General features: G+C 35.0%; 1 protein-coding gene across 1 annotated transcript in view; it reads right to left on the reverse strand.

Annotated features, from left to right (window-relative positions):
• Mat89Ba (nucleolar protein 6 Mat89Ba) overlaps positions 1–24,218 on the reverse strand; it is a 329,267-nt gene that overhangs the window by 31,109 nt on the left and 273,940 nt on the right. Inside the window, exons 20-21 of the mRNA XM_090403430.1 lie at positions 13,847–14,058; positions 3,305–3,502 (exon numbers count right to left, since the gene is read on the reverse strand). Of these exons, the coding sequence (XP_090259556.1) occupies positions 3,305–3,502; positions 13,847–14,058 (410 nt within the window). The remainder of the gene's footprint in view (positions 1–3,304; positions 3,503–13,846; positions 14,059–24,218) is intronic.

Raw genomic sequence — 24,218 nt, forward strand, 5'->3', positions numbered from 1 at the left:
TGTTTGCCATTCAAGAAGATTAGCCTCGTATTTTGTGTTGAATACTATGGCTACTCCTTCTTTTCCTTAATTGTCATTTCCTGAATATAACATTTTGTATTTATTGCTGAGAAAGATCTCACCAGTTTTTGTCTTTTTTGTTTTAGTCACCCCTATTATGTCAATCTGGTACTCATCTAATTCTTCAGCTAGCTCCATTTCATTGCCATTCAGGCTTCTTATGTTGATAGTACTGATCTTTAACTCTGTTGATGTTGAGTTTGGGTGTGCTTTGTTCCAGTAGCTGACTTTTTGCTGTTCGCCCTGGTTCCCTGGCAAAAACAACGGGGGCCTTGTTTAACCAGGTGATGCCCCTGCTGGCATGAAATTTTGTCATGTTGTACCATTATTTTGTATATTGGTTTAAGCAATAAGAATACAATTTGGGCGGCTAAATCCCAAATTGCCAGCCAATCCTCGTTCGTTCATTATTCAGGTAGATACCAAACAGGGTGTACCACTGTTGCACCTGAAACCCCCTCCAGGGGTTTCAGGTGCAACAGTGCAACATTATTACCTCACTGTTTACCTAAACACTTATAATTAAAAAACACTGCAAACTCTTCCCAGGAAATAATGAAGATTAAAATTAGACAGATTCAGAAAAAGATAAACAACATCTTACTATTTTAAAAAGAGAATAATTATGAACAAAACAATTATTTATCTTCTCTTGAATCTACCATTGACATTATTCCTTTTTTTGTGTGTGTGTGTGTGGGGGGGGGGGGCAGAGTTGTTCAGTAGTACAAGGAGAAATAAAAATGAAAGAAAGCAGGTCCTTTATTTAATTTCTTTGATGTTAGAGTGTAAATGTCCATGCCATAAATCTTAAAGTGATTTTAGAAAATATGTAAATAATATTTTATTTATTTATTCTTTCTTTTTTTTTTTGTGATATGCATAATAAAATGTTTAGAAAAACATGTTGCTAATATGCTAAATATTTTGGTAATATGAAAAATAAAACGTTTCATTATGAATATAAATTAATAAATTAACTTAAAATATAAAAATAATTCAAAGCTAGGAAGTATATATGCTACGGTTAAAGTGAATAATTCCTAGAGGAGTCTGGTAAATGTAATATAAACATGTTTATAGGCTTTATATATAGATTTTCATTCTCAATAGAAATTATAATAGTTTAGGTTAGGTTTGGTTAAATTAGTTTATGATGAAAAAAGTAAGTAAAGTACTTCTTTTACACTCAATGAAATCAGAAATCATTATAAACTAACCTAACCTTTATTGGTTAGGTTAGGTTAGTTTATAATGAAAAAAGTAAGGAAAGTACTTCTTTTGCACTCAATGAAATCAGAAATCATTATAAACTAACCTAAACTAACCTGGATGTCGCATGTCGAACCAGAGTGTAGTCATAGTTTGTTGTGTGCATATTAATGGGGATGAAAGATAAACGTTGTTGTGGGCCAAGCTTAATGATTGATAAATGGCAGATAACAAATAAAAGTTGTTGTGGGCAGATGAATGGGGATAATAGCTAAATCAGAGGGGAACTGATCAGTGTTTTCTCCATTGATGAGGAAAGAAGTACAGCAACAACGTTTATTTAAAATCCCCATTCATCTGCCCACAACAACTTTTATTTGTTATCTGCCTGCTATCATTAAGCTCGGCCCCACAGCAACGTTTGTCTTTCATCCCCATTAATCTGCCCACAACAAACTACAACTTCACTCTGGTTCTACATGCGACATCTAGATTAGTTTAGGTTAGGTTAGTTTATAATGATTTCTGATTTTACTGAGTGCAAAAGAAGTACTTTCCTTACTTTTTTCATTAAACTAACCTAACCTAACCTGTTATAATTTCTATTGAGAATGAAAACTTATATACAAAACCTATAAACATGTTTTTATTTACCAGACTCCTCTAGGAATTATTTACTTTAACTGGTTAAAGTGATTAATTCTAATTATTCACTTTAACCGGTAATTATTAATAATAACTGGATTTATCACTTTAACCGTAACATATACAGGGTGTTCGGGATAAATTTGACAGTTTCGTAAGGAAAAAGAAAATCTTCTTTGTATCTATTAAATTTAATGAATTGACAAAAAAACATTACAGGCAGAGTTAATTACAATACTATCAACAAGATTTACTCAAAATAACCACCATTAGCATCAATCACAGCTTCAATTCTGCTTCGGAACCTCGAACAAGCTGATGCTACAGTCTCCCTGGGAAGGGCCGCAAAAACTGTTTTAATTTTATCCATTAACTGGGCTTTTGTATTACTGGAAGTGCGATTGGTGTCTTTTTCAACTGCGCCCCATACAAAATAATCCATGGGGTTAAGGTCTGGGGAGTTTGGAGGCCAAACATTTGGACTGGTGAAGTCGTAGAAATTTTCAGACAACCATTTTTGACTTTTCCCAGAGGTGTGGCAAGGGGCCGAATCCTGCTGCCATACATACGGCCTACCATTGGCTACCCTTGTTATCCAGGGCTTGACTACAGTTAGCAACTCCACGAACAAAGCCCGAATTCCAATGCCAGGGTTCTTCAACACCTGTTCCTGCAGATTTGCGAGGAATTCTGCTGTACGAACGCAATCAGATCGTCTGCTAGGGATCTTTCTTCTTGCTACATCCTCGTAGTCACCATTGCAAGTCTCTAGTTCATGCCTGATTGTTTTTACTGTATTCAGGGAGCATTGGGCAGCAGTCATAATATCCTTATTTTGATGGCGGGCACGAATCATCATGATACAAGTTATTCTCTTCCATGATTCAGGTGGGTTCCAGCTATCCATCCTTTCTGACATCTTGTATATGAATGAAGAAGGGTCCAAACTTTTAAATGAAGAGAAGTGTGTGTTAATACATGTAACTTACGGAAAAATATAATTAATTATAAATATGTCAAATTTATCCCGAACACCCTGTATATACATTTTTTTTTCAATGATTTTCAAACTATTTCCTTTGTTCTCTTTATTTTAAGGTCTTTTCTTTAATAGGAATCTTTATGCAGTGCACCTATTTTTCTAAAATATCAGATGAAATTTAAAAAAAACCTGCATATTTCTGGAAAACATTTTATTCATCATGTTTATGAAAGATAAACAGAATGATAAATGTAGTGATATGATGTTTTATGTTCCTGTTCTAATAGCATTTTATTCTGGAAAAAAGCATTATGCAATGATAATTAAAAAGTAGGAAACATTATTAGCAAAAAATACAAAGAAATGAGTACTGAAACACATTATGGTATAATGAAAAAAATTTACCTTCAATTTCTTTATGTAAAAAACGATGGGATCATATCCTATAACAGGCAGTGGCAGGTTGCTTGGATGCATGTTTAAACTATATGGAGGTGGATTGCCATTTTCAGGAAAGTCAATTCCCTGATACCTTCTGGGTATTTGCGAAGTCTTCATATGAATTAAAGCATCATAAAGATGCAGAGTTGGACGAAATATTTGCTAAAAAAAAAAAAAAAGCTGAAAAATTTAGATAAATAATCCTTGAATCTCTGCTTGCAATGGTAAAGCACATCTATGTATATGGTTCCAAAATTCCCAACATTTTTTAATTTTCAGAAATCGGGAACAGGAATTGAGAATTCCCAAAAATTTTACTCTTATTGATTTAATATTTGCAATTCTCTTAAATAAGAATTTTTGTGTTCATTCTTGTCATAAAATGCTATAATAATTAACTACATTTCAACTGAAAAAAAAAAAAAGTTCAACAACTGTAAACTAAAAAAATTATACTGGTACAGCTTACAGACAGATAACATTGTATATTTCTTAAAAAACACTGTGTTTCAGATTAACATAAAAGAAATTCTAAGCACCAATACTGGAAACAAAAAAATAAGTAAATAAACTAATATCAAGATTTAAATTTTATAATTATTGTAAGGTAGAATTAAAAAAATAATAATTAATTGCTTGGTTGGAAAGCCTAGATCATTGTTTAGAAAGCAAAAAAAAACCTGAAGTAGAAAAATTTCTAATTTTTGATTAACGTAAGCCTAATTGTTTGTAATGTATCTAACAAAATTTCAGATTCAGTGTCAGTATGTCACTTCATCCCGAATTGATAAAGATGGTTATTGTACTGAAGAAGTTAGAAGAAGATTATTACTCGGAAAGAAAGCAATGACAAATTTAAGCAAGATCTTTAAAGATAAAGATATTAGCCTCGCAACAAAAATCAGAAAAAGTGAAAGAAGGAAGATAGATGCATTTGATTTATGGGTTTGGAGACACTTACTAAGAATACCATGGACTGCAAAGCAAACGAAACCAATAAATCAGTGATAGACAGAATAAAGCCAGATTGCTCCCTCGAAGCTATAATCATCAAGCAAAAACTGTCATACTTCGGACATATTATGTGAGCAAATGACAGTCTGGAGAAGATGATGATGCTTGCTAAAGTAGATGGTAGCAGGAGAAGAGGAAGACCATGAATTAGATGGGTGGGTGGATGGAGTTAAAGAAGCAACTGGAATGAGCTTGGAAGATATGGCCAGGGATAGATATGAATGGAGAATATATGTTCATAGAATCGAGGAGTCGAAAGTTAATTCCAGGAGTTGAAAACAACTCGATGGAACATAACAACAACAACATCACTTCATATAAACTCATTTCACTTCTTAATAATTAAAATACCTTGTTTGATTTCACCACCGAAGTTAATATCTCTTGCTGGCTCTGTTTTAGATCAACTTCTAATTCTCAAAGATCATAATTTTCCATTTCTTTGTTTGCATTGTTTTTCTGTTTCAAACTCTTCTGCTGAAGTACATTTTTCTTTGATACTTCATTCCATTCTTGATTTTCCAGACAATACAGTATCATTTTTATTGCCACAACAAAATAAAACCATTATTAATCTTATTTAAACATTTTGAGTTATTCAGATATTTAATAAGTGATACTAAGACGTTATCCCTATGTTTAAAAAGTTGCTATGTAATTTCTTTCAAAAGCCTATTATTCAAAACAGAATTTTGTTTTTCCTAATTACAAAAGAGGATTCTAAAAATTCCTCCACTTCTTGGCAGATTTGCATCATAATTGCTTAGTACTTCAACTCTTGTGGATTTAAACAAATGAATATATTTCAAGCAATTTTTGAATATGCATTATTCCATATATAAGGTAGCTTTAATTCTTGTAAAACAATTATTACTTGTTTTAAAATCCTTAAAAATCTGTCAGTCACTGGAATACAATGACTGACAGATCTAATGTAATCCACCATGTTTTGCAGTCTATAACTTGTAAACCTACATTTCTCTATATTATTTCTTTTTTCAAAATAGAATTTCCTGGAGGTTATTTAAACAATTTCACAATTTTTCATCATCATCAAATTACTGACATGTGTCCACAAGGGAAGTACAGGATATGATAGTACTGCATGAAAAACTTACCTCCTTACTAACTTCCAATCAACAATTTCCCTCCAAATCAATCTGTTACCTGTCAAGACTTCAACATTAAAACATCTTATATTTCTGTCTTCTAGGGCACTTTTTACTGTATCAATCCACCTACATCTTGGTCTTCCTCTGAATCTTTTTCAGAGAACACTGGTTTTGCTAATCTTTCCTCTCCCATTCTGTTTAAGTGATCATACCATATGAGATTAACTCTGCTAACACATTTCTGGATGCTAGCAATATCAAGTTCTTTCCTAATATCCTCGTATTTAATATGATATTGCCATTGATGCCATCTGTTCACACCCCTAATCTTTCTCAGGATTCTCATATCTGCGGTCTCTAGTCTTTGGTCAAGTGTTTTATTTCTAACCCAGCCCTCAGATCCATAAATTAAAACTGGTTTGAACACTGTCTTGCATACAGCTAATTTAGTATTTTGACTAATTTTTCTCTTACTCCATATAAATTTATTCAGTTGACTTCCTACCATACCAGCTTTGTTGATTCTGTTGTCTATTTCCATATATAATTTACCATCTTCACTAAAAATCGTGCCTAAGTAGCTGAAATATTTTACTTGTTCTCGATTCACGATGAAGTTGATATTTTCAATGCTTCTGCCTATTTTCATTGTCTTTGTCTTGTTATTGCTGACCTTTATACCAAATCTATTACAACTAGATTTACAACTAGTTGTAATAGACTATTACAGTTCAAGATTTATTTAGAACTGTACTAGATTTATTTAGAAGTATACATCATCCACATAAACTAAAGAGCTAAGATTAACATCTCTAATTTTGATATCAGGTTTAATACCACTTTCCTTCATAATGTGATCCATATAGATAATGAATAACAGAGTGGATGATGTACTTCTTTATCTGATACTAGATTTAACATTAAACCACCTTCTTGTACTTCCTTCAATTCTTACTGCTGACTTACAACTTCTATAAAGACAAAGTATTGCTTGATATAATGCCCCATTGACACAATACAACTGAAGTGTTTTAAACAGCTTTTCTCTTTGTACCTTTCATATGCCTTTTTTCAGATCTACAAAACTTAAATACAGATCTTTGTTATATTCCTATGATTTCTCAACTATTTGTCATAAAGTGAAAATCTGATCCTGACAGTCTCTATTTGGCTTGAATCAAGCTTGCACTTCACCAAGCTTCTCTTCCATAATCCTTCTCAACCGTTTCTCGAGTATACTTGCATAAATTTTACCAGGAACACTCGACAGAGAAATACCTCTGCAATTCTCACATTCAGTTTTATTTCTTTTTTATATGGGTACTATGAGAGCTCTACTCCAATCATCAGGAATTCGTCCTTCTGTCCAGTCTTTCTGAACTATGCAGTGCAGCCACTGTAAGACTCTTATACCACCATACTTCAGCATTTCTGGTCGAATATCATCTACTCCTGCTGCCTTTCCACATTTCAAGCCTTTGATGGCTTTTTCTACTTCAAGTATGGATAAGTATTCCTGATTGCATGCCTGTTGATTTTTTTTTTTTTACCACTGTGCTGTCACTGATTATTTCATTTAGCAATTTTTCAAAGTAATTACCCCATATGTCAAGGATATCGTCATCTCCAGTTATTATGTCACCATTACTATCTCCAATTCCTTTTACAACACTCTTTCCTCCATTTCTTAGCTTTTTCTTAGCCTCCAGAATATTTCACCACCTTCCTGATATTTACTTTCTATGTTCTTACCAAAGTCTTCCAATGACTTTTGTTTAGCTAGTTTTACATAGTGTTTAGCTTTCTTACATTTGTTTCTTTATTCTCTAAGGCACAAGCTGATTTATTGACATATAAGCCTGGAGGTACAAGAAATAGGGAACGACCAAGATGGACTGAGTCAGGAACAGGCCACTTGGACTAGAACCTGGATAGGACGAAGAAGAAGATATATATCAAAACATTCTATAAAGGCCCCATTCTGATAATTGCCCACACCACTCTACTTGATATTGCCTGTCATTCAAGATCAGCCTCATATTTAGTGTTGAATACTGTATCTACTCTCTTTTCCCTGACTGTTATTGCTTGAATATAACATTTTGTATTTACTGCTTAGAAAGATCTCACCAGCTTTTGTCTTTTTTTGTTTCAGTCACCCCTGTTATGTTGATCTGGTACTTATCCAATTCCTCAGCTAGTTCCATTTCTTTGCCATTCAGGCTTCTTAGTACCGATCATCGCCCTTCTGGTGATGTTGAGTTCAGAAACTTTCCACTGGTTGCCCTGGTTCCCTGATGAAAACAATGAGAGCCTTGTTTAATCAGGTGATGCCCCAGCCAGCATGAAGTTCTGTCATGTTGCCCCATCATTTTATATTGTGGTTTCAGCCAATAAGAATACAATTTGGTTGGCTAAATCCCAAATTGTCAGCCCATCCTCATTCGTTGAGTATCCAGCTAGATACCTAACAGGGTGCATCACGAGAAGGTAAAGACTGCATATTAGGTCAGAAGCACTGGTCGGTTTTCCGCATTCCTTTAAAGGCTATGTGGAAGTCTCCTCTCAGTTATACAGCTTTGACCCTTAAGCACTAGATATTGCTGTGGAAACATCATCCTGTAAAGTATATTCTACATTATCAGTCTAATTTGTTGTTTTATTCATTATTGTATTTAGAATGAACATCATCATCATCATCATTGTGACTACCACTGCTATCTTTTGATATTTTTGGCATGAAACACTTGTATCACAGCAAGATAAACTTTGTGGTGTAACATAACTATTGAAAGATTGTCAATAATTTTCCTAATTTTTCCATAACTAGTGCCATCAATCCATCAATAGTAGTTGCAATTACATCTGTTTCAAAATAAATCTTGAAGGACTCCAATCTTAACTAAAAAAAAATCTGAAAACACCCCTTACAGTAAATTTCTTTTAACATAGCACTGTACCTATGGGATTTTGATTGAGACTTTTTTTTTAATTTGTCACATTGTGAAAGTTTGTTAAAGCAATGTTTGCTATAGTGAGAGCCAACTGATAGTGGTAATTTTCATTAATACTGTGCTACCTATGGTAAGTAGCTTTACTGCTGTGGTACTGGTACCATTTGAGTCACAAGAGGAATGTGATTTCAAATTTTGGGTCAAGTATATAGAGCAAGACATTTCGTGTTACATTTTCATTTGCACAGTACATACAAAGCAGTATACACTTCTAGAGTATATATGTCCAAGTAACAATGATTACTAGACTGGCTAGTATGGAAAGTAAAAAATGACATGACCAAAATTATAAAATAATTATCAAATAAAAAATAAAAAATAATAATCAGTAAACAGCAGTACTTAACTATACACCTATTTTCCCTTACTTTATATACTGTATTTCCCATAGTGTGATGGTGCCTGTAGTTTTACTAAAGTTGTTCCAGTGAATGGCAAGTGATAATCTTATCCATCTACAGTTGGAAACCTATAGTACATGAATAATTGTATACCATGAACAGGCTAATGGTTAAATAATCCAACCTATACTGGTACTTTTTTTAAGCTTCTTCACATCTCTAATAAGCAGCATAGTGATCTTGCAATAAGCAATAAATTTCAACTAAAGTTTTACAAGCAGTGATATTACAGTGGGATTCAAACCTATAACTTCTTAATTGCAAAAAATGCCTGGATGCTCAGTTAATAAAACCAGCAAGTGCCTTGTTTAAGCAAGTAAAACCTCAGCTAACATGATTCTGGATTATGTTCTACCATCATAATAAATTAAAATTAACTGACAATATGGAATACAGTTTGATCTCCTAAGTTCCTAATTATTAGCTCATCTCCATTTGTACAATACATATTTGTACAATTCATATGTACAATACAATTTATACATGTTTGCTAACATACCATGTCAAAGAGTCCCAACTGGAATCTCCCGATTTTGATCTTCTCTGAAAATCTCTACCCTATTCCACCAAATTCATTTGCTGTCTCTACTGCTCCCCTAATGCCACCAACCATTCTGAACTTTTAGATTTCCTTTCCTTAAAAGTCGATATTCTTCAATCCAACTTTCCTAACAGTGAAGTCATTTTCCTTAGAGACTTTAATGTTCACAACACCAGCTGGCTCTCCTACTCCAACTGTACAGATCAAGCAGGTAGAGAAGCTGAAAGCTGGGTCATTTGCCATCACCAACAACCTCACACAAACAGTATACATGTCTACCTAAATACCAGACAACCCCAACTACTTTCCAAATACTTTGGGCCTCTTCCTCACTATCCAAATTTGAACCATCCAAATACACGGTTAATATAGTCTTTTCCCCTAGATAAGCTCAAACCACAATCTCATGCTGATCTCTTCTCCTATGAAACAACACAAACATAACCACTCACATTCACGCATTGTATGGCATTACAAGAAAGCAAAGTGGGAGAAGAATCTACGCAACTGCTACACCACATTTCCTTGGATGAATTATTACTTCCAGCCATCTCACCCAAACATATGTGCTGAATTATTAACTGAAATAATTCTTATTAGAATGGAAATATGCATTCCCCATTCCGCCTAAGTTCCTGTCCTCTACCTAAATCTTGGTTCTCCCGCAGGTGTGCCTAAGCCGTACCCCCCCCCCCCCCCACAAAAAAAAAAAAATTGAGCATACCATGACTGCCTTGCATCCAGAAGTTCACCTGTCTATGCCAAAGCCCAGAATAGTTGCCCAAAACTTCTGCCAGTGTTACATTCTGATGGCTCTGTTGTATCATCACCCACAGAAAAAACCAATCTCCTGCCTTCCTACTTCTCCTCCAATTCTTGTACTGCTGATTTTGGTAAATGATCCCAAAACATCCTACACAGACACTCAACATTCAATGCCAGTGTCTTCTTTTACCAAAGAGAGAGACCATGAAAATTTTGCTCAAACTGGATATCAAAAAAGTCTCCTGGCTCCAATGGCATTCCTCCAATTGTCCTAAAGGTCTGTGCTCCAGAGATGACTCCAATTCTGTGTTGTCTTTTTACGCTCTCTTATACCTTGAAGTATGAAAATTAGCTTATATTCAACCTATCCTTAAAAAAGGAGAATCAATACCCTCAAACTACAGTCCAATTTCTCTTACTCCAGTTCTTTCTAAATTAATGGAAAAGGCTATCAAATGTTATGCTATCTTAAAAACTCTCAGCTAATAAATGACCGCTAGTATGGGTTTCTCCAGTGTAAGTGAGTAGATTGTCTGGTGACCAACAGGTCACCAGGCAATCTACTCACTTATGTCGTTAACACAGAACAAATACTAAGGAAAAGTTTGGGTAGTCCTAAGTGGTTGCCCTTGATATCCCCCAAGGTCTTTGACTGGGACTAGCACAAGGACCTATTTAGTAAACTCCCATCATTTGGTCTAACCCCTGATTTCTGCATTTGGACTGCCAGCTTCTGATTGGATGCCCACTTCAGGTGATGGTACATGGTTATTTATCTTTTAAGTAACAACTAATGCAGGTTGTCTCACCCACCCTATTCCTTTGATATAATGACTTACTCCAGCAGACATCAATCCAATACACAGTTTTGCTAATGACAGCACATTGCATTCCTCCCTTCCATTTGACAAATCTGGTAATGCACAAATCACCACAATTTCCAGAGCTCTAACCACTACCACCTTAATACAGATCTCTGAAACATTCATTACTGGAGTTTGAATAATCTGGTCATTTTTAATGCAAGCAAAACACAACTCTTATATTACATAAAAAAGAACCCTTCTCTACCAGCCTTATTTTTTGATAATACCAAAATCCCCACACATGTTTAGATTTATCTTTTTGGGATAACACTAACCTCAATTTCTCTTGGCACAAACATATCACAAACAAAAAAAAAAAAAAAGAAAGTCTATCTTGGGTGGTTCCCCCCAAGAGCTCCCTAAAGATACTGGATTCTGTACAGAAAAGAGCAGTCAAGCTGATCAATGATTCCCCAGCACTGATATATTTCACTCATTTTCACAGAGGCACTCAGTTTCTGCTGCTTACATCTTCTACAAATACTTCTATGACTGCTGTTCATCAGAATTAGTATCAATAATACTCCCACTCTCTGTCAACTTAAGTGAAATGCATGCAGTAACTAACCAACACTCCCTCACAGTGCTTCTCCAAATTCACAGAACCAATTTTTCCTCCTCATTGTTCATTCCTTCCACTTCTGCCCCCTGGAACAGTCTGTCATCTTATGTGTTTCTCAAGGAATACAATCCACAGCTTTTCAAGATATATGTGAACAAGTTCCTTCTTTCCACCTGTAATCCCCATCGGGCACGTCCCTAGGTGGCAGATCAGGGAATGCTTATCAGTTTATTATGAAGGGTAGGAGGGAAATACCTCCCATGGACCAACAGGATAGCACTTTTTCATAGGCCAGTCTGGAGGCCTTGAAGGTGGCAGCCCCACACCAGACTCAGGTGCTGAAGGATAATCCCCTACACACCTTAAAATTCCACACATTAAAAGAAATAACAAAGAGCTAGCTGAACTGCCTAAATGGTTAACGACAAAGTGAGGAAAAAGGTACATGAGATATGGAAAGTTAAAAGTTTACATGGTAAAGAAAACAAATTAATAAATGAATTCAAAAAATCATGATTGGATCTCCTAGCAGTCACAGAAACAAAAAAGAAAGGTCAAGGTTGCCAGAAAATGAAAGATGGATATATATACTTTTCTATTCAGGGGTTAAACCCAAGCGAATGAGGTAAACAAGGGGTAGCATGTTTAATTAAACCAGATCTCGAAAAATATATTACTAAATGGCAACTAATAAATGAAAGGTTGTTGACAATCACTATAGATTTTAAATCAGGTAACCAAGTATTCACTGTAATTGTTGCATATGGCCCAAATGATAATGCTAATAAAGAAATTAAAGATGAATTCTTCGAACTCTTACAAAAAACAATTGAAGAAGTCCAAGGCCATATTATAGTTCTAGGAGATCTTAACCGCCAGGTAAGGAATCAAGTAGACGAAGACACAAAACAAGTGTTGGGATCACAAGGAGAAATAACCCAGAATAATAAATCTTTGCCTTATAAATAATTTAGTAATAGCAAATACTATGTTCAAGCATAAAGAAATCCATACGTTTACCAGGGAAGAGCCCAGCGGAAATAAAAAATCTATAATTGACTAAGCCATCATAAGCAGATCCTACTGAAAGGATATACAAAAAATGCAAGAGTCTATAGAGTCCTTAAATAGGCAGTGATCACTATCTATTAGTACTGGAAACAATCCATAAAATAAAAGTTGAAAAATGTAGAAAAAGTAGCAAGGGAATAAATGTTAAGATAAAGAACTACAAACTAAAGAAAGAAGAAACAGCCACTGAGTATAAAAGTAAAATAGAAGAGAAGATGAAAGAAGTAGGAAAAGAGATTTACAAAGACCAAGAGTAGAAAGCCAATGGTACAGGTTCAAAACACTTCCTTTATTGAGGTCTCTTCTCTTTATTGATGTCTTGTGGTCATTATACATGTCTGCAAGGAGATGTGCTTTGCATTATGGGATACTTAGGCTAGTAATATGAAGTTTGTCCACCTTTGCACGAGTTGCTCCAGTCCTCAAGATGCTTCAGGTGCAAACTTTGTTTGCTTACACTTGGATAAAGGATTAAACTAAATATATAATTTATAGTCTAACCAAGTGAAAAAAACTTCCAATATCTTTCTCTAAACCAGAGTAATTTAATAATAAGGTGTGTGACACCTTTTGCCAACTTGTATAGGTAAATATGACATCTGCATTGCTTCAATCTTGGTATCACCTCTGGGTCTGGAGAGGTGATACCAACTGAAGAGACCTCAATAAAGGTCGAAACCAGTCTGGGTAGTGACCCTTTCCTTAATGCATAGCATTATACATGATTGCAAGAAGATGTGCTTTGCATTATGGGATACTAAGGCAAGTAATGTGAAGTTTGTCCACCTTTGCCACGAGTTGCCCAGCCCTGAAGATACTTCAGGTGCAAACTTTGTTGTTTACACTTGGATAAAGGATTAAACTAAATATATAATTTATAGTCTAACCAAGTGAAAACATATTGATCTGACAGTCTCATTTGCAATCTAATATCTTTTTTGAAGTCTGCCCAGCCTTCTCTTCCCAACTGGTTTATATAACTTATTAATTGTTTAGGATATCGAGTGTTGGTCATTTGGTTTCCATGTTCCATCCAATTTTCTTTGTATTTGTTTGATTTTCCTTCTTTTGATTTTAAGTATAGAATTAAAAATGGTTGAGTTATAAAATGGTTTCTGTTGAAAAGATAAATATTAAATAATTCTAAATAAAAGCTTTACCTTGAAATCTGCTTCACAAGGTTGATCTAGCTGCTTTTCTAAGACTTTTAATGCTTCCAGAGAAAGCACTTTAAGCCTCTGAAGTATTGAATAAGTAGGCATTTTTGCAGTCCACAACTGGCCACTTGGATCAAGAGGAGTAAAAATAACCATGTTAGGAAGGGTTGATCTTCGGAAACTGAATATTTTTTGAAGTTTGATACAGTCCTTACCTGTGTACAGAGACACTTTCTTAATAGAAAACCTTTCATAATATTGTCACTTAATTTCACATATTATCACATAAAAAAAAACAATACCTTTTCGTGTTTTAACGTAGCTGGTATCCAGTACATAAATAAAATTTTATTTTCAATTAAAAAAAAATTTTAAAAATGCTGGATTTAATATGCACTCGATTTATATAATTGTGCATTGCCGAAATGAAGCCTTTGGCTCTTTATTTTAGTAAATACTTTATGCACTGACTGAGAGTTCATTTACGAAAAATACACCTCTCCAACACTTGGAGTTCATTAGTACTGAATGAGAGTTTTTGCTCTCTTAAGGTTTCTGCCTAGTCTTCGAACAGAACCAACTAGTTCGAAACAACTGTCAGGCCAGTGAAACCTTATCGAAATGGACCAATAAAAATTGAATATATAGACGCTTGGCGGCACCTTTGTCTTCTATACGGTCTGCGCTAGGGCAACTTGTAAATGCTTGCAAGTGTACTCCTGTAAGCTCTCTGGTCAACTTCTTTACAAACTTTTATAGTTTCTACTTTCGGCTTTAAAATAATGCTGGATTTAATATTTGATTTTTATACAAATAATCCTATAATGAAAGAAAAGGAGATTTAATTATAGTGAATTATCAAAGAGGCCCAAAGTCAGGGTAGCCTGTGGGTTGCTAACAGTGGAAATAACAATTTCTAACAATTATCTTACTGATATTTATACTGGCAGAAGTATAAATATGATATAATTAATCTATAAACCTGCCTCAAAAGTATTATTACTCTATGAAATCATTATATTCAGTCTCTTTACTGAATCAAAGATAAGAGTTTTCTTTTTGAAACAGTTTCTTTTCTTTTAATTTGTTTTTGTCACTGTATTCTAAAACAGTTCTTTCCAAGAAGCAAAACACTTTGTAATGTATTAAAGCTTAAAGCTAAATTAGCTTCTGTAATGCACTAATTTTACCAAGGGACAAGGAATATCTCAACCATTGCTCTGCAGAGATGAACAGGATTGAAAATGATTTCTCTAGATTCCACAATTTTTCTCTCTATTTCGTCACTGCAACGGAAGATGTTAGTAGAGTTTTCCCAGTAGACTTTGTGCTTTGGTTATCATCATTAGGATTGGCCAAAAAAAAAGGATATGACTTGATAATGCACTCGCTCACTGTCTCTTGTAAGTAATGTCTCTCATATGTTCTTCCATATGCATTTCGACAGATTTGTCTGTCTGCCCAAAATAAGGAATATCGCAATCACATAATATTTTATATACACCAGGGTATTTGAGTTGATGATGATGATGACAAGGTTTTGGGTGGCTAATTAAGGAACGGATCTTTGGAAGTGGAGTGAACAAGGTTCTGATATTGTATTTTCTTGGAACTTTTGCTAATTTATGTGAAACAGTACTTATGTAAGGAATAGATATATTGCCTTTGAATCTATTTGTTTCTTCTGAGTGATGTCTAGGAGGTTTAAGAAGGAATTTGTCAATGATTCTCTTGGAATATCCATTAACTTCGAAAGAAGTTTTCAGATGGTTTATTTCTGTAAGAAGTTCATTTAGGTCATCAAGAAGAGAACGGGCTCTATATCCCAAGCTGGAAATTTTCCCTCCTCATAAGCTTGGAATAATTTCAACACTGTCTTGTATACAGCTAATTTAGTGTTCTGACTAATTTCTCTCTTATTCCATATGAATTTATTCGGTTGACTACCTACCATACCAGCTTTGTTGATTCTGTTGTCTATTTCCATATTTAATTTACCATCTTCTGTAAAAATCATGCCTATGTAGCTGAAATGTTTTACTTGTTCCACAGGTTCCTCGCTCACAACCATTTTCTCCAAATTTTCCCAAAATATTTTTGTATGTCTGACACCATTTCCTACTCTGCTATTTAAATCCCCAACAAGGACCAACTTTTCCTTTTTCATTGTATCAGTTGCTTTTTCTTAAGCATCAAAAAATTCCTCCAGTTCTACCTTAGTAGAACCTTCTGTGAGACCATAAGCACACAAATAAGTCTCATTGTCCAGTTCCCCATTCTCATATTTGCCTACATCACTCTACTTGAGACTGCCTGCCATTCAAAAAGATTAGCCTCGTATTTTGTGTTGAATACTATGGCTACAACTTCTTTTGCTTGATTGTCATTTCCTGAATATAACATTTTGTATTTATTGCTCAGAAAGATCTCACCAGTTTTTGTCTTTTTTGTTTCAGTCACCCCTATTATGTCGATCTGGTACTTATCTAATTTCTCAGCTAGCTCCATTTTTTTGCCATTCAGGCTTCTTAGGTTGATAGTACCGATCTTTAACTCTGGGGATGTTGAGTTGGGGTGTTTTTTCAGATTTGTTCCAGTAGCTGACTTTTCACTGTTCATCCTGGTTCCCTGGTGAAAACAACGGGGGGCCTTGTTTAACCGGGTGACACCCCAGTCAGCATGAAATTTGTCATGTTGTACCATCATTTTGTATATTGATTTAAGCCAGTAAGAATACAGTTTGGTCGGCTAAATCCCAAATTGCCAGCCCATCCTCATTCATTTAGTATCCAGGTAAATACCTAACAGGGTGCACCATGAGAAGGTGAGGATTGGACATTAGGTCAGAAGCCCTGGTTGGTTCTCTGCATTTTTTTAAAGGCTATGTGGAGGTCTTCTCTCAGTTATACAGCTTTGACCCTTAAGCACCCCCCTGACTTTGCTCTTATCATAATTAAAAGTAACATAAGGGGTTAGGTTGAATCCTCCTGTACCCAGAAGGTGTCCTCCCTCCAAATAAAACCTCTTACAAATATTATTGAAAGCTAAGAGCTAGGACTTGAATCAAATCTGATATGTGGTTTTTCTCTTATAATTTACCTGTGATGTTTTAAATTAATATTATCATCAGGATTGAACAAATTCTGAAAACCTTATGCTCCACACGAAAGATGTCAATTACGGCCATGATGCATGTTATGGTATTGTCTGTAAATTGCGCCTGTTCTACTCTTGGTTTTACCTGCTTTGTGCAGCAAAAATCCAGAGTTTCCCAGTGGAAAAGACCTACTGTGACTGTTTGAACATGATAATGCATTCAAATGTTGTTTGCATTTGTTATATGACAGCTGTTTATAAAAATAAAATATCTATTAAAAAGGTTGGAAAAACTGAAGGTGAATGCCCTTCATTACTTTATCAGGAAAGTAGTAGAAAATCTTGTGGGATCAGGAGAGATCAATAACTGCAAGAACTGTACTTCCCCCTATTATTTTTAATGATATGTCCCAGCATCTGTATTTTCTTATAGTTAAAAAATTTTGTTTAGAAAGTTATTTTTATTAAATAAAAAAAAAAAATTTATTTTGTTCATTTCTGCAGCTACTTGCTAGCTGGCAAAATCTGCTCACCAGATATGAGTGGGTGGACATATTATATTTCTTGAGTCATTATTATTATTATAGACCTTGGTGTCAGGGACTTGTTGAGGTATGCCACATATCACTCACACCAGCTGTCACCTTTTTACATTCATTCACACTACCTGCACTCAAGCCATCCAACAACAGACCACTGTATGAGAGAAAAAAATCTAGCTTTCACCATGTAGTGTCGCCTGTGTGTTGATTCGGTTGGTGTCATTTGTGTAAAAGTCTTTGTACATGTTTTAACTAATGTGCGCGTAAACCTCAAAGCCGGTAGAGCCATTTGCTAGTTGGCTATTGCAAAAACAACAGAGATCTGCATGTAAACTTTGGTGTAAAAATGTGTGATCGCAATTTGGAGCAGTGTTGTGTCTCCTCTCAATATTATTCCTTAAATCATTACATCTGGCCGCTAGAAGTGAGGTGTCTTCTACATGGGTCATGTGGTATCTCTATCACACAAAGAAATAACCTTAGGGTAGAGCCAAATTTTATTTGTGACAAGAGTCCTCAAACCTTACCTCTCTTAAAATCCCAAGAAATTTATATTTTTAGACTGCACCACTTAGAATTATTAGATTAAAGATAATTACTCAATCAAGAGTTAGAAGATATGCACACTGATATGATCGTCGTAATGTGATAAGATCATATCGCACTGATATGATCGTTGGCTTGTCGAGAGCTCCTGAAAAGTTCAGTAGTATTTTATGTTATCATTGGCAATTTTACTAGAATTTTACGTAGTATTGGTTGTTTTTCGTATCTTAGGGTGTCTGTGCAATTTTTTTGTGTTTTCTGTGCTATTTTAATTATTATTTTTAAGATACGATAGCGTCCACATGGCATCGATAAAAAAAAAATGGCGGCCAGGTCGCCATGTTTGTTTAAGAATTTTGATATAAAAGAGTTTATGCAATGTTAGATGGTGATAGTGGAGTAAATATGTGCAGAAAGTGTAAGGAGAATGAGGATCTAAAGCGTGTCGGGTGGCGAGAGTGATATCATTAAAGAAAGTTGGAATATAGAAAATAGCGATGTGATAAGAAATTGCGAGGTAGTACTAGATAGGTGTGAGAGCGACGTTGAAAGTGTAAATGATGGTAAAAATACAGAACGAATGGATGATTTAAATGATAATGAAAATGGTGAGATAGATGCAAGTAGTGAGATTGCACAGTTGAGCAGAGCGATACATAGAGCAAAACGGCAAGTGGAGCGTATGCAAAAATGTGTACCGAACATACTAACTAATAAACGGCGAAAGTCTGATATGAAAAATAAGAGAATGTTCGTAAATGTAAACAAAATGAAGGAGTGAGTGCTGTACGGAGATTCGTTATTAAGAGGTGTGATAGTTGAGAGTTTGGCGAAATCGTACCAACCGGGTGCGAACATAAAGGACGTCAGCGAGTCTATTAGAGTGCAAAAACAGAGGGTGAAAGAAATGATAGTCGTGGCAGGAACAAATGATATGAAAGAAGACAAAATGGAAATGATAGAGGATTTGAGGGAATTACTTGAGGTAGCAAAAGAGAAGAGTGAGAGAATTAGGATGGTGAGTATTTTGCCATGGTGTGACAGTGAAGTTTAGAAGGAGGGCCATAATTGCCGAATTAGTGTGGAATTTGTGGATGTGTGGAGTGAGTTCGATGGGCAAAAGGATTTATATAAGATGAATGGTTTACATTTCAATGGATTTGGTGTACGCAGGCTTGAAAAAGTGTTGATGAATGAAGTGCAAGTGGATGTACAGACTCAAGGAAACTAGATTTATTAAGGTGGGGGGGGGGGGTAGATATGCAGACTTTAGGGAGGCAGTTGAGTGTATGAATGAGTATAATATGCCTGAGCGAGTACGAAGGACAACAAATCAGAATGGGATAGTTAGTATAAGGCATCAAAGTAGGGATGGGACTAATGGGCTTCTGCAATTCATGTACACTAATGCCAGGAGTATTAGGAACAAGGAGGAGTTTTTGGCCTTGGTTGGCACTTCCAGGCCACAGGTTGTTGGTATTAGTGAAACATGACTGATAGAAGATGATAAAGCTAGTGGGATTGAATGTGACGAGTATAGTGTGTTCAGGGAGAATAAAAAGGGGGAGAGGAGTGTTATTGATGATAGCTGATGAGTATAGAAGTTGAACTGCAGGATAGAGAAAAAAGCACATTTGAGGCTATTTGGTGTGAGATAGAGGCTAGCAGAACAAAATATACAATTGTGTGCTGCTATAGACCAGGTGATAGAATAAATGGTGGGGATAGTATGCATAGGCAAATAGAAGAAATGAGTGGAAGAAGGGTAATTATTATGGGGGATTTCAATTATGGTAACATTGACTGGAATGAGGAGAGGATACATGGAAGGAAGGAATTGGATTTTATGCGGTTATTAAGGGAGAACTATCTGCGACAGCGTGTAATGGAAAATACTAGGGGGCAGAGAGTGCTTGACCTAGAAATCGCATCTGAGGCAGGAAAAAGACCCAGAGGAAGACCAAGATATAGGTCGACTGATACAAAGTGCCTTAGAAGACAGAAATATAAGATCTGATAATGTTGGAGTCTTGACAGATAACAGATTGATTTGGAGGAAAATTGTAGATAGGAAGTTAGTAATGATGTAAATTTTTCATCTGGTACCATCATATCCTGTACACCCCATGAGGGTACATGTTAGGAATTTGATGATAATGATGATGAAGAGCAAGGTGTTGAAATGCAAATATTATTGTCTTAGCTTTCACCCTATTGGAGTTTTTGTACAAACAAAAAACACCATCCTAAACTACTACTGTTTTTATCATCATCATCAAATTCCTGACATGTACCCTCAAGGGGTGTACAGGATATTATGATAGTACTACATGAAGAACTTACATCATTACTAACTTCCTATAAAATTTTCTTCCAAATTAATCTGTTATCTGTTAAGACTCCAACATTATCAGATCTTATATTTCTGTCTTCTAAGGCACTTTTTACTGTATCAATACACTTATATCTTGGTCTTCCCCTGGATCTTTTCCTTGCTAACCTGGCAGAGAACACTTGTTTTGCTAATCTTTCCTCTCCCATTCTGTTTAAGTGACTATACCACCTGAGATTAGCTCTGCTAACACATTCCAAGATCTTTCCTAATATCCTCGTTTTTAATATGATATTGCCACTATTGCCATCTGTTCATGCATCTAATTTTTCTCAGGGCTCTCATACGAGTGGTCTCTAGTCTTTGGTCAAGTGTTTATTTCTAACCCAGCTCTCAGATCCATAAGTTAAAATTGGTTTAAAAACACTATCTTGTATACAGCTAATTTAGTGTTTTGACTAATTTCTCTCTTATTCCATATAAATTTATTCAGTTCACTTCCTACCATACTGGCTTTGTTGATTTTGTTGTCTACTTCCATATTTAATTTAAGATCTTCACTAAAACTTGTGCCTAAGTTGCTGAAATGTTTTACTTATTCTATAGGTTCTCCATTTACGATGCAGTTGATATTTTCAATGATTCTGCCTAATTTCATTGTATTTGTCTTGTTATTGCTGATTTTCACACCAAATTTATTACAACAGTTATTCAATTTAGTCAAGGAATCTTGCAGACTTGTACTGGATGTATTTAAAAGTATAACATTATTTGCATAAAGTAAAGAGCCGAGATTAACATCTCCAATTTTGATATCAGGTTTAATACCAGAGGTATTATACTCATTGATGGGTTAATACCGAATAACAGAGGGGATAGATGTCCTTGTTTGACACCAGATTTAACATCAAACCATCTTACTGTACTTCCTTCAATTCTAACTGCTGACTTAAACTCAAATAAAGACTAAGTATTGCTTGATATAATGTCCCATTGGCACCATATAATCATAGTGTTTTGAATAGCTTTTCCCTTGGTACCTTGTCATATGCCTTTTGCAAGTGCTTAATAGTCAAAGCTATATAACTGAGAGGAGACCTCCACATAGCCTTTAAAGGAATGTGGAGAACTGACCAGGGCTTCTGACCTAATTTCCAATCCTCACCTTCTTGTGCTGCACCCTTTTAGGTATCTACCTGGATACTGAACGAACGAGGATAGGCTGGCAATTTGGGATTCAGCCAACCAAACTGTGTTCTTACTGGCTGAAACCACAAGTAAAATAATGGTATAACATTTTATTATTATTATTATTGTAATAATTTCCCTCAATAACAATACCATAGTATTGTTACTGAAGGAACCTCTGTATCTAAGGTAATAACCTCTGTAATTCAGATCATCCAGTGCTTTCCACTTAAAAGATGGAAAGTACTGGATTTGAATTAATTCTATCTAGGAAGCGAGGAACTTTCATAAGCGATTTTCAACTTTGAATGAGTTAGTTTATTTATTTCAAATGGTAGTTTTACTACCTGAAAAAAAAAACATCTAAGGATTTTCATCATGCATATAAGCATATTAACAAGAATAACACACACAATTTATGGAGAAATTATTCCAGCATACACTTTATCTTATTAAACCTGAAGTTACGGAAACTACGACACTTGAAAAGTCATGGATCTTAAGGGCCTGGAAAAACCAATGAAGATTATTCAGAGACAACCATGGCATCTTAGGATTCTGGCAATGCAAAAATGTATACAGTTGTAAAATCTTGTATAGAGGGAATTTAGAATAAAAATTTCTCTATACTGATTTTACTCGGGAAATAAAATATACTTGTAATATGATTAACACTTAACTCATTTATGCTGTATTAAATCTGGAAAAATGTTAGAATTAATTGTTATAAAGATATAATGATGGGATTATAAATGTATGACTTGAGGCTAGCGCAACTCGCAAAGGTCAACATAGTACAGGCTTTCCTGCCTTAACTCAGCGACAGTAGGGTGGTGGAGAAGACCCCTCCATGAAAATCTGGGCAATTCACTCTGTAGGAGTTCCAAGATCCGGAGAGCAAAATAAAAGGGGGAAGAATCGAGGAAAAAGGGCTGAAAGCTTTAGACTTGGTTTTCTGTCGGCTCTCACTACGAGGAGTTTCCTGTGTGTCCTGCTGTTCCGAGGATGAGGATCCACGGCCGGCCAGCAGAAGTCCGACAATTTTAGGAGGCTCGTAATAGCAGTGACAGTCTATTCCAGAAATCCCACAGCTAAGTTCCTTGATGATCTCCGCATGTGACGTATCATCGATGTCGTGAAATAGTGCCTAATTGTGGATTTTTATCGGAAAGAGGAACGTGTCAACGATCTCTAGGATCTTGTATAATGAACTATGATAAAGTAACAAGTAAGATTTTATGTAGAACTTTCCTAGATGTGAAATTTATGGAAAGGATTGCTTTTATAGTTTGTTAGCAAAAGAACAGTAGTAAAGACGGAAAGCCGCCCTTCTACGTAATTGTGAAGTAGTTTGCAGAATTCAGAGGAATTATCTAATGTTATATATTGAAAGGGGAATTGTATGTGAAAGTTAGTTAAGCCTGATAATGTCTATAGTCTGAGTTAAATTAATTTAAAGTGAGTATAAGTCTGTTCAGTGTCTGATTTTATGTATGAGCATATTTATGGTATTAGTTATTAAGCTTAAGAGAGAAATGTTTAATTAATTGAGTGGAGAGCCAGACACATGATTTACATTGTTTCCATGTCAATTTTGTTGAGATTTAGAGCCAGATAAATTTTATATGTGCAGTATTGACCTTTATATGTACCTTGCTTTAGCATGAATAAATTGTTTTATTTGTTAAATAACTTGCCTGATTCTACTTTACCAATGCACTTCTCATAAAAAGATAGAACCTGTGTGACCTTAAAAGTAAGAGTAACTACGAGTGACTTATAGTAAGATTCAAAACGTTGCTTGACTTAGAGCTGAATTTTCGAGATATTTCCGTGTTATGCTAGGCATTTCTTTTGCATGTATAGGAAAGATATACAATTCCTCTACGCGATCTCTGATGGCGCAGTCATAAAATACAAATAAATTTTCAAAGATTTGTGTGAGAGAAAGCCAGCTAGTTAGACAAAGGAATTGGCTCCAGCCAGAGGCAATTCCTAAATTCTAAACTACATGCACATGAAGTAGCATAGATATGACCTTGAGGGGGGGGGGGGGATTAGATTGTTAAAAGAAAGGATTAAAGGTGATAGACTATTTAAAGCAATGAGATTACACTCGGCGTTACAATTAAAATAAGTAAAATTACGACAAATAAGAAAAGTAAAGTTAAACAAGATAAATAAGTAAGAGAAACAAAATAAAATAAAACAAATATAATAATAAACATTAATTTTACACAGTAGTTTTTCATAACTCCAAAGTAAATTTACCTCTAGCAGGCTCTTAAACTTTCATTTGCTTCTACTCAACTAATAACAGTTTTAGTGTATTTTCCAGCAATAATGAAATACACTAAACTGTCTTCCCAGTGTTAATATCCAGTTATAATCAGTGCTTCTGCCTTTTTAAAGTAAATAAAATTGTTACATCTGGTTTATTTATGTGCACAATATATCACATGAAAGATACCTTTTGGTGGGTAACTTTTACCCCCCCCCCCCCCGCCACATAAATCTTCATTTTCTCTTGTGCCACTTTAACTTAATAACAGTAATTAAAAGCAATTATTTCCATATCTGTCACATAGAGATGTAAGTATTAAACTAAACATCTCTACATTTATTTTCAAAAAGTTAATGACGACATCAGTACATGCTTATTTCTTCTGCT

This window comes from Typopeltis vanoorti, chromosome 14, assembly GCF_054136105.1.
Source record: "Typopeltis vanoorti isolate ZY-2024b chromosome 14, IOZ_Tvanoo_1.0, whole genome shotgun sequence".
NCBI classification, from domain to species: domain Eukaryota; kingdom Metazoa; phylum Arthropoda; class Arachnida; order Uropygi; family Thelyphonidae; genus Typopeltis; species Typopeltis vanoorti.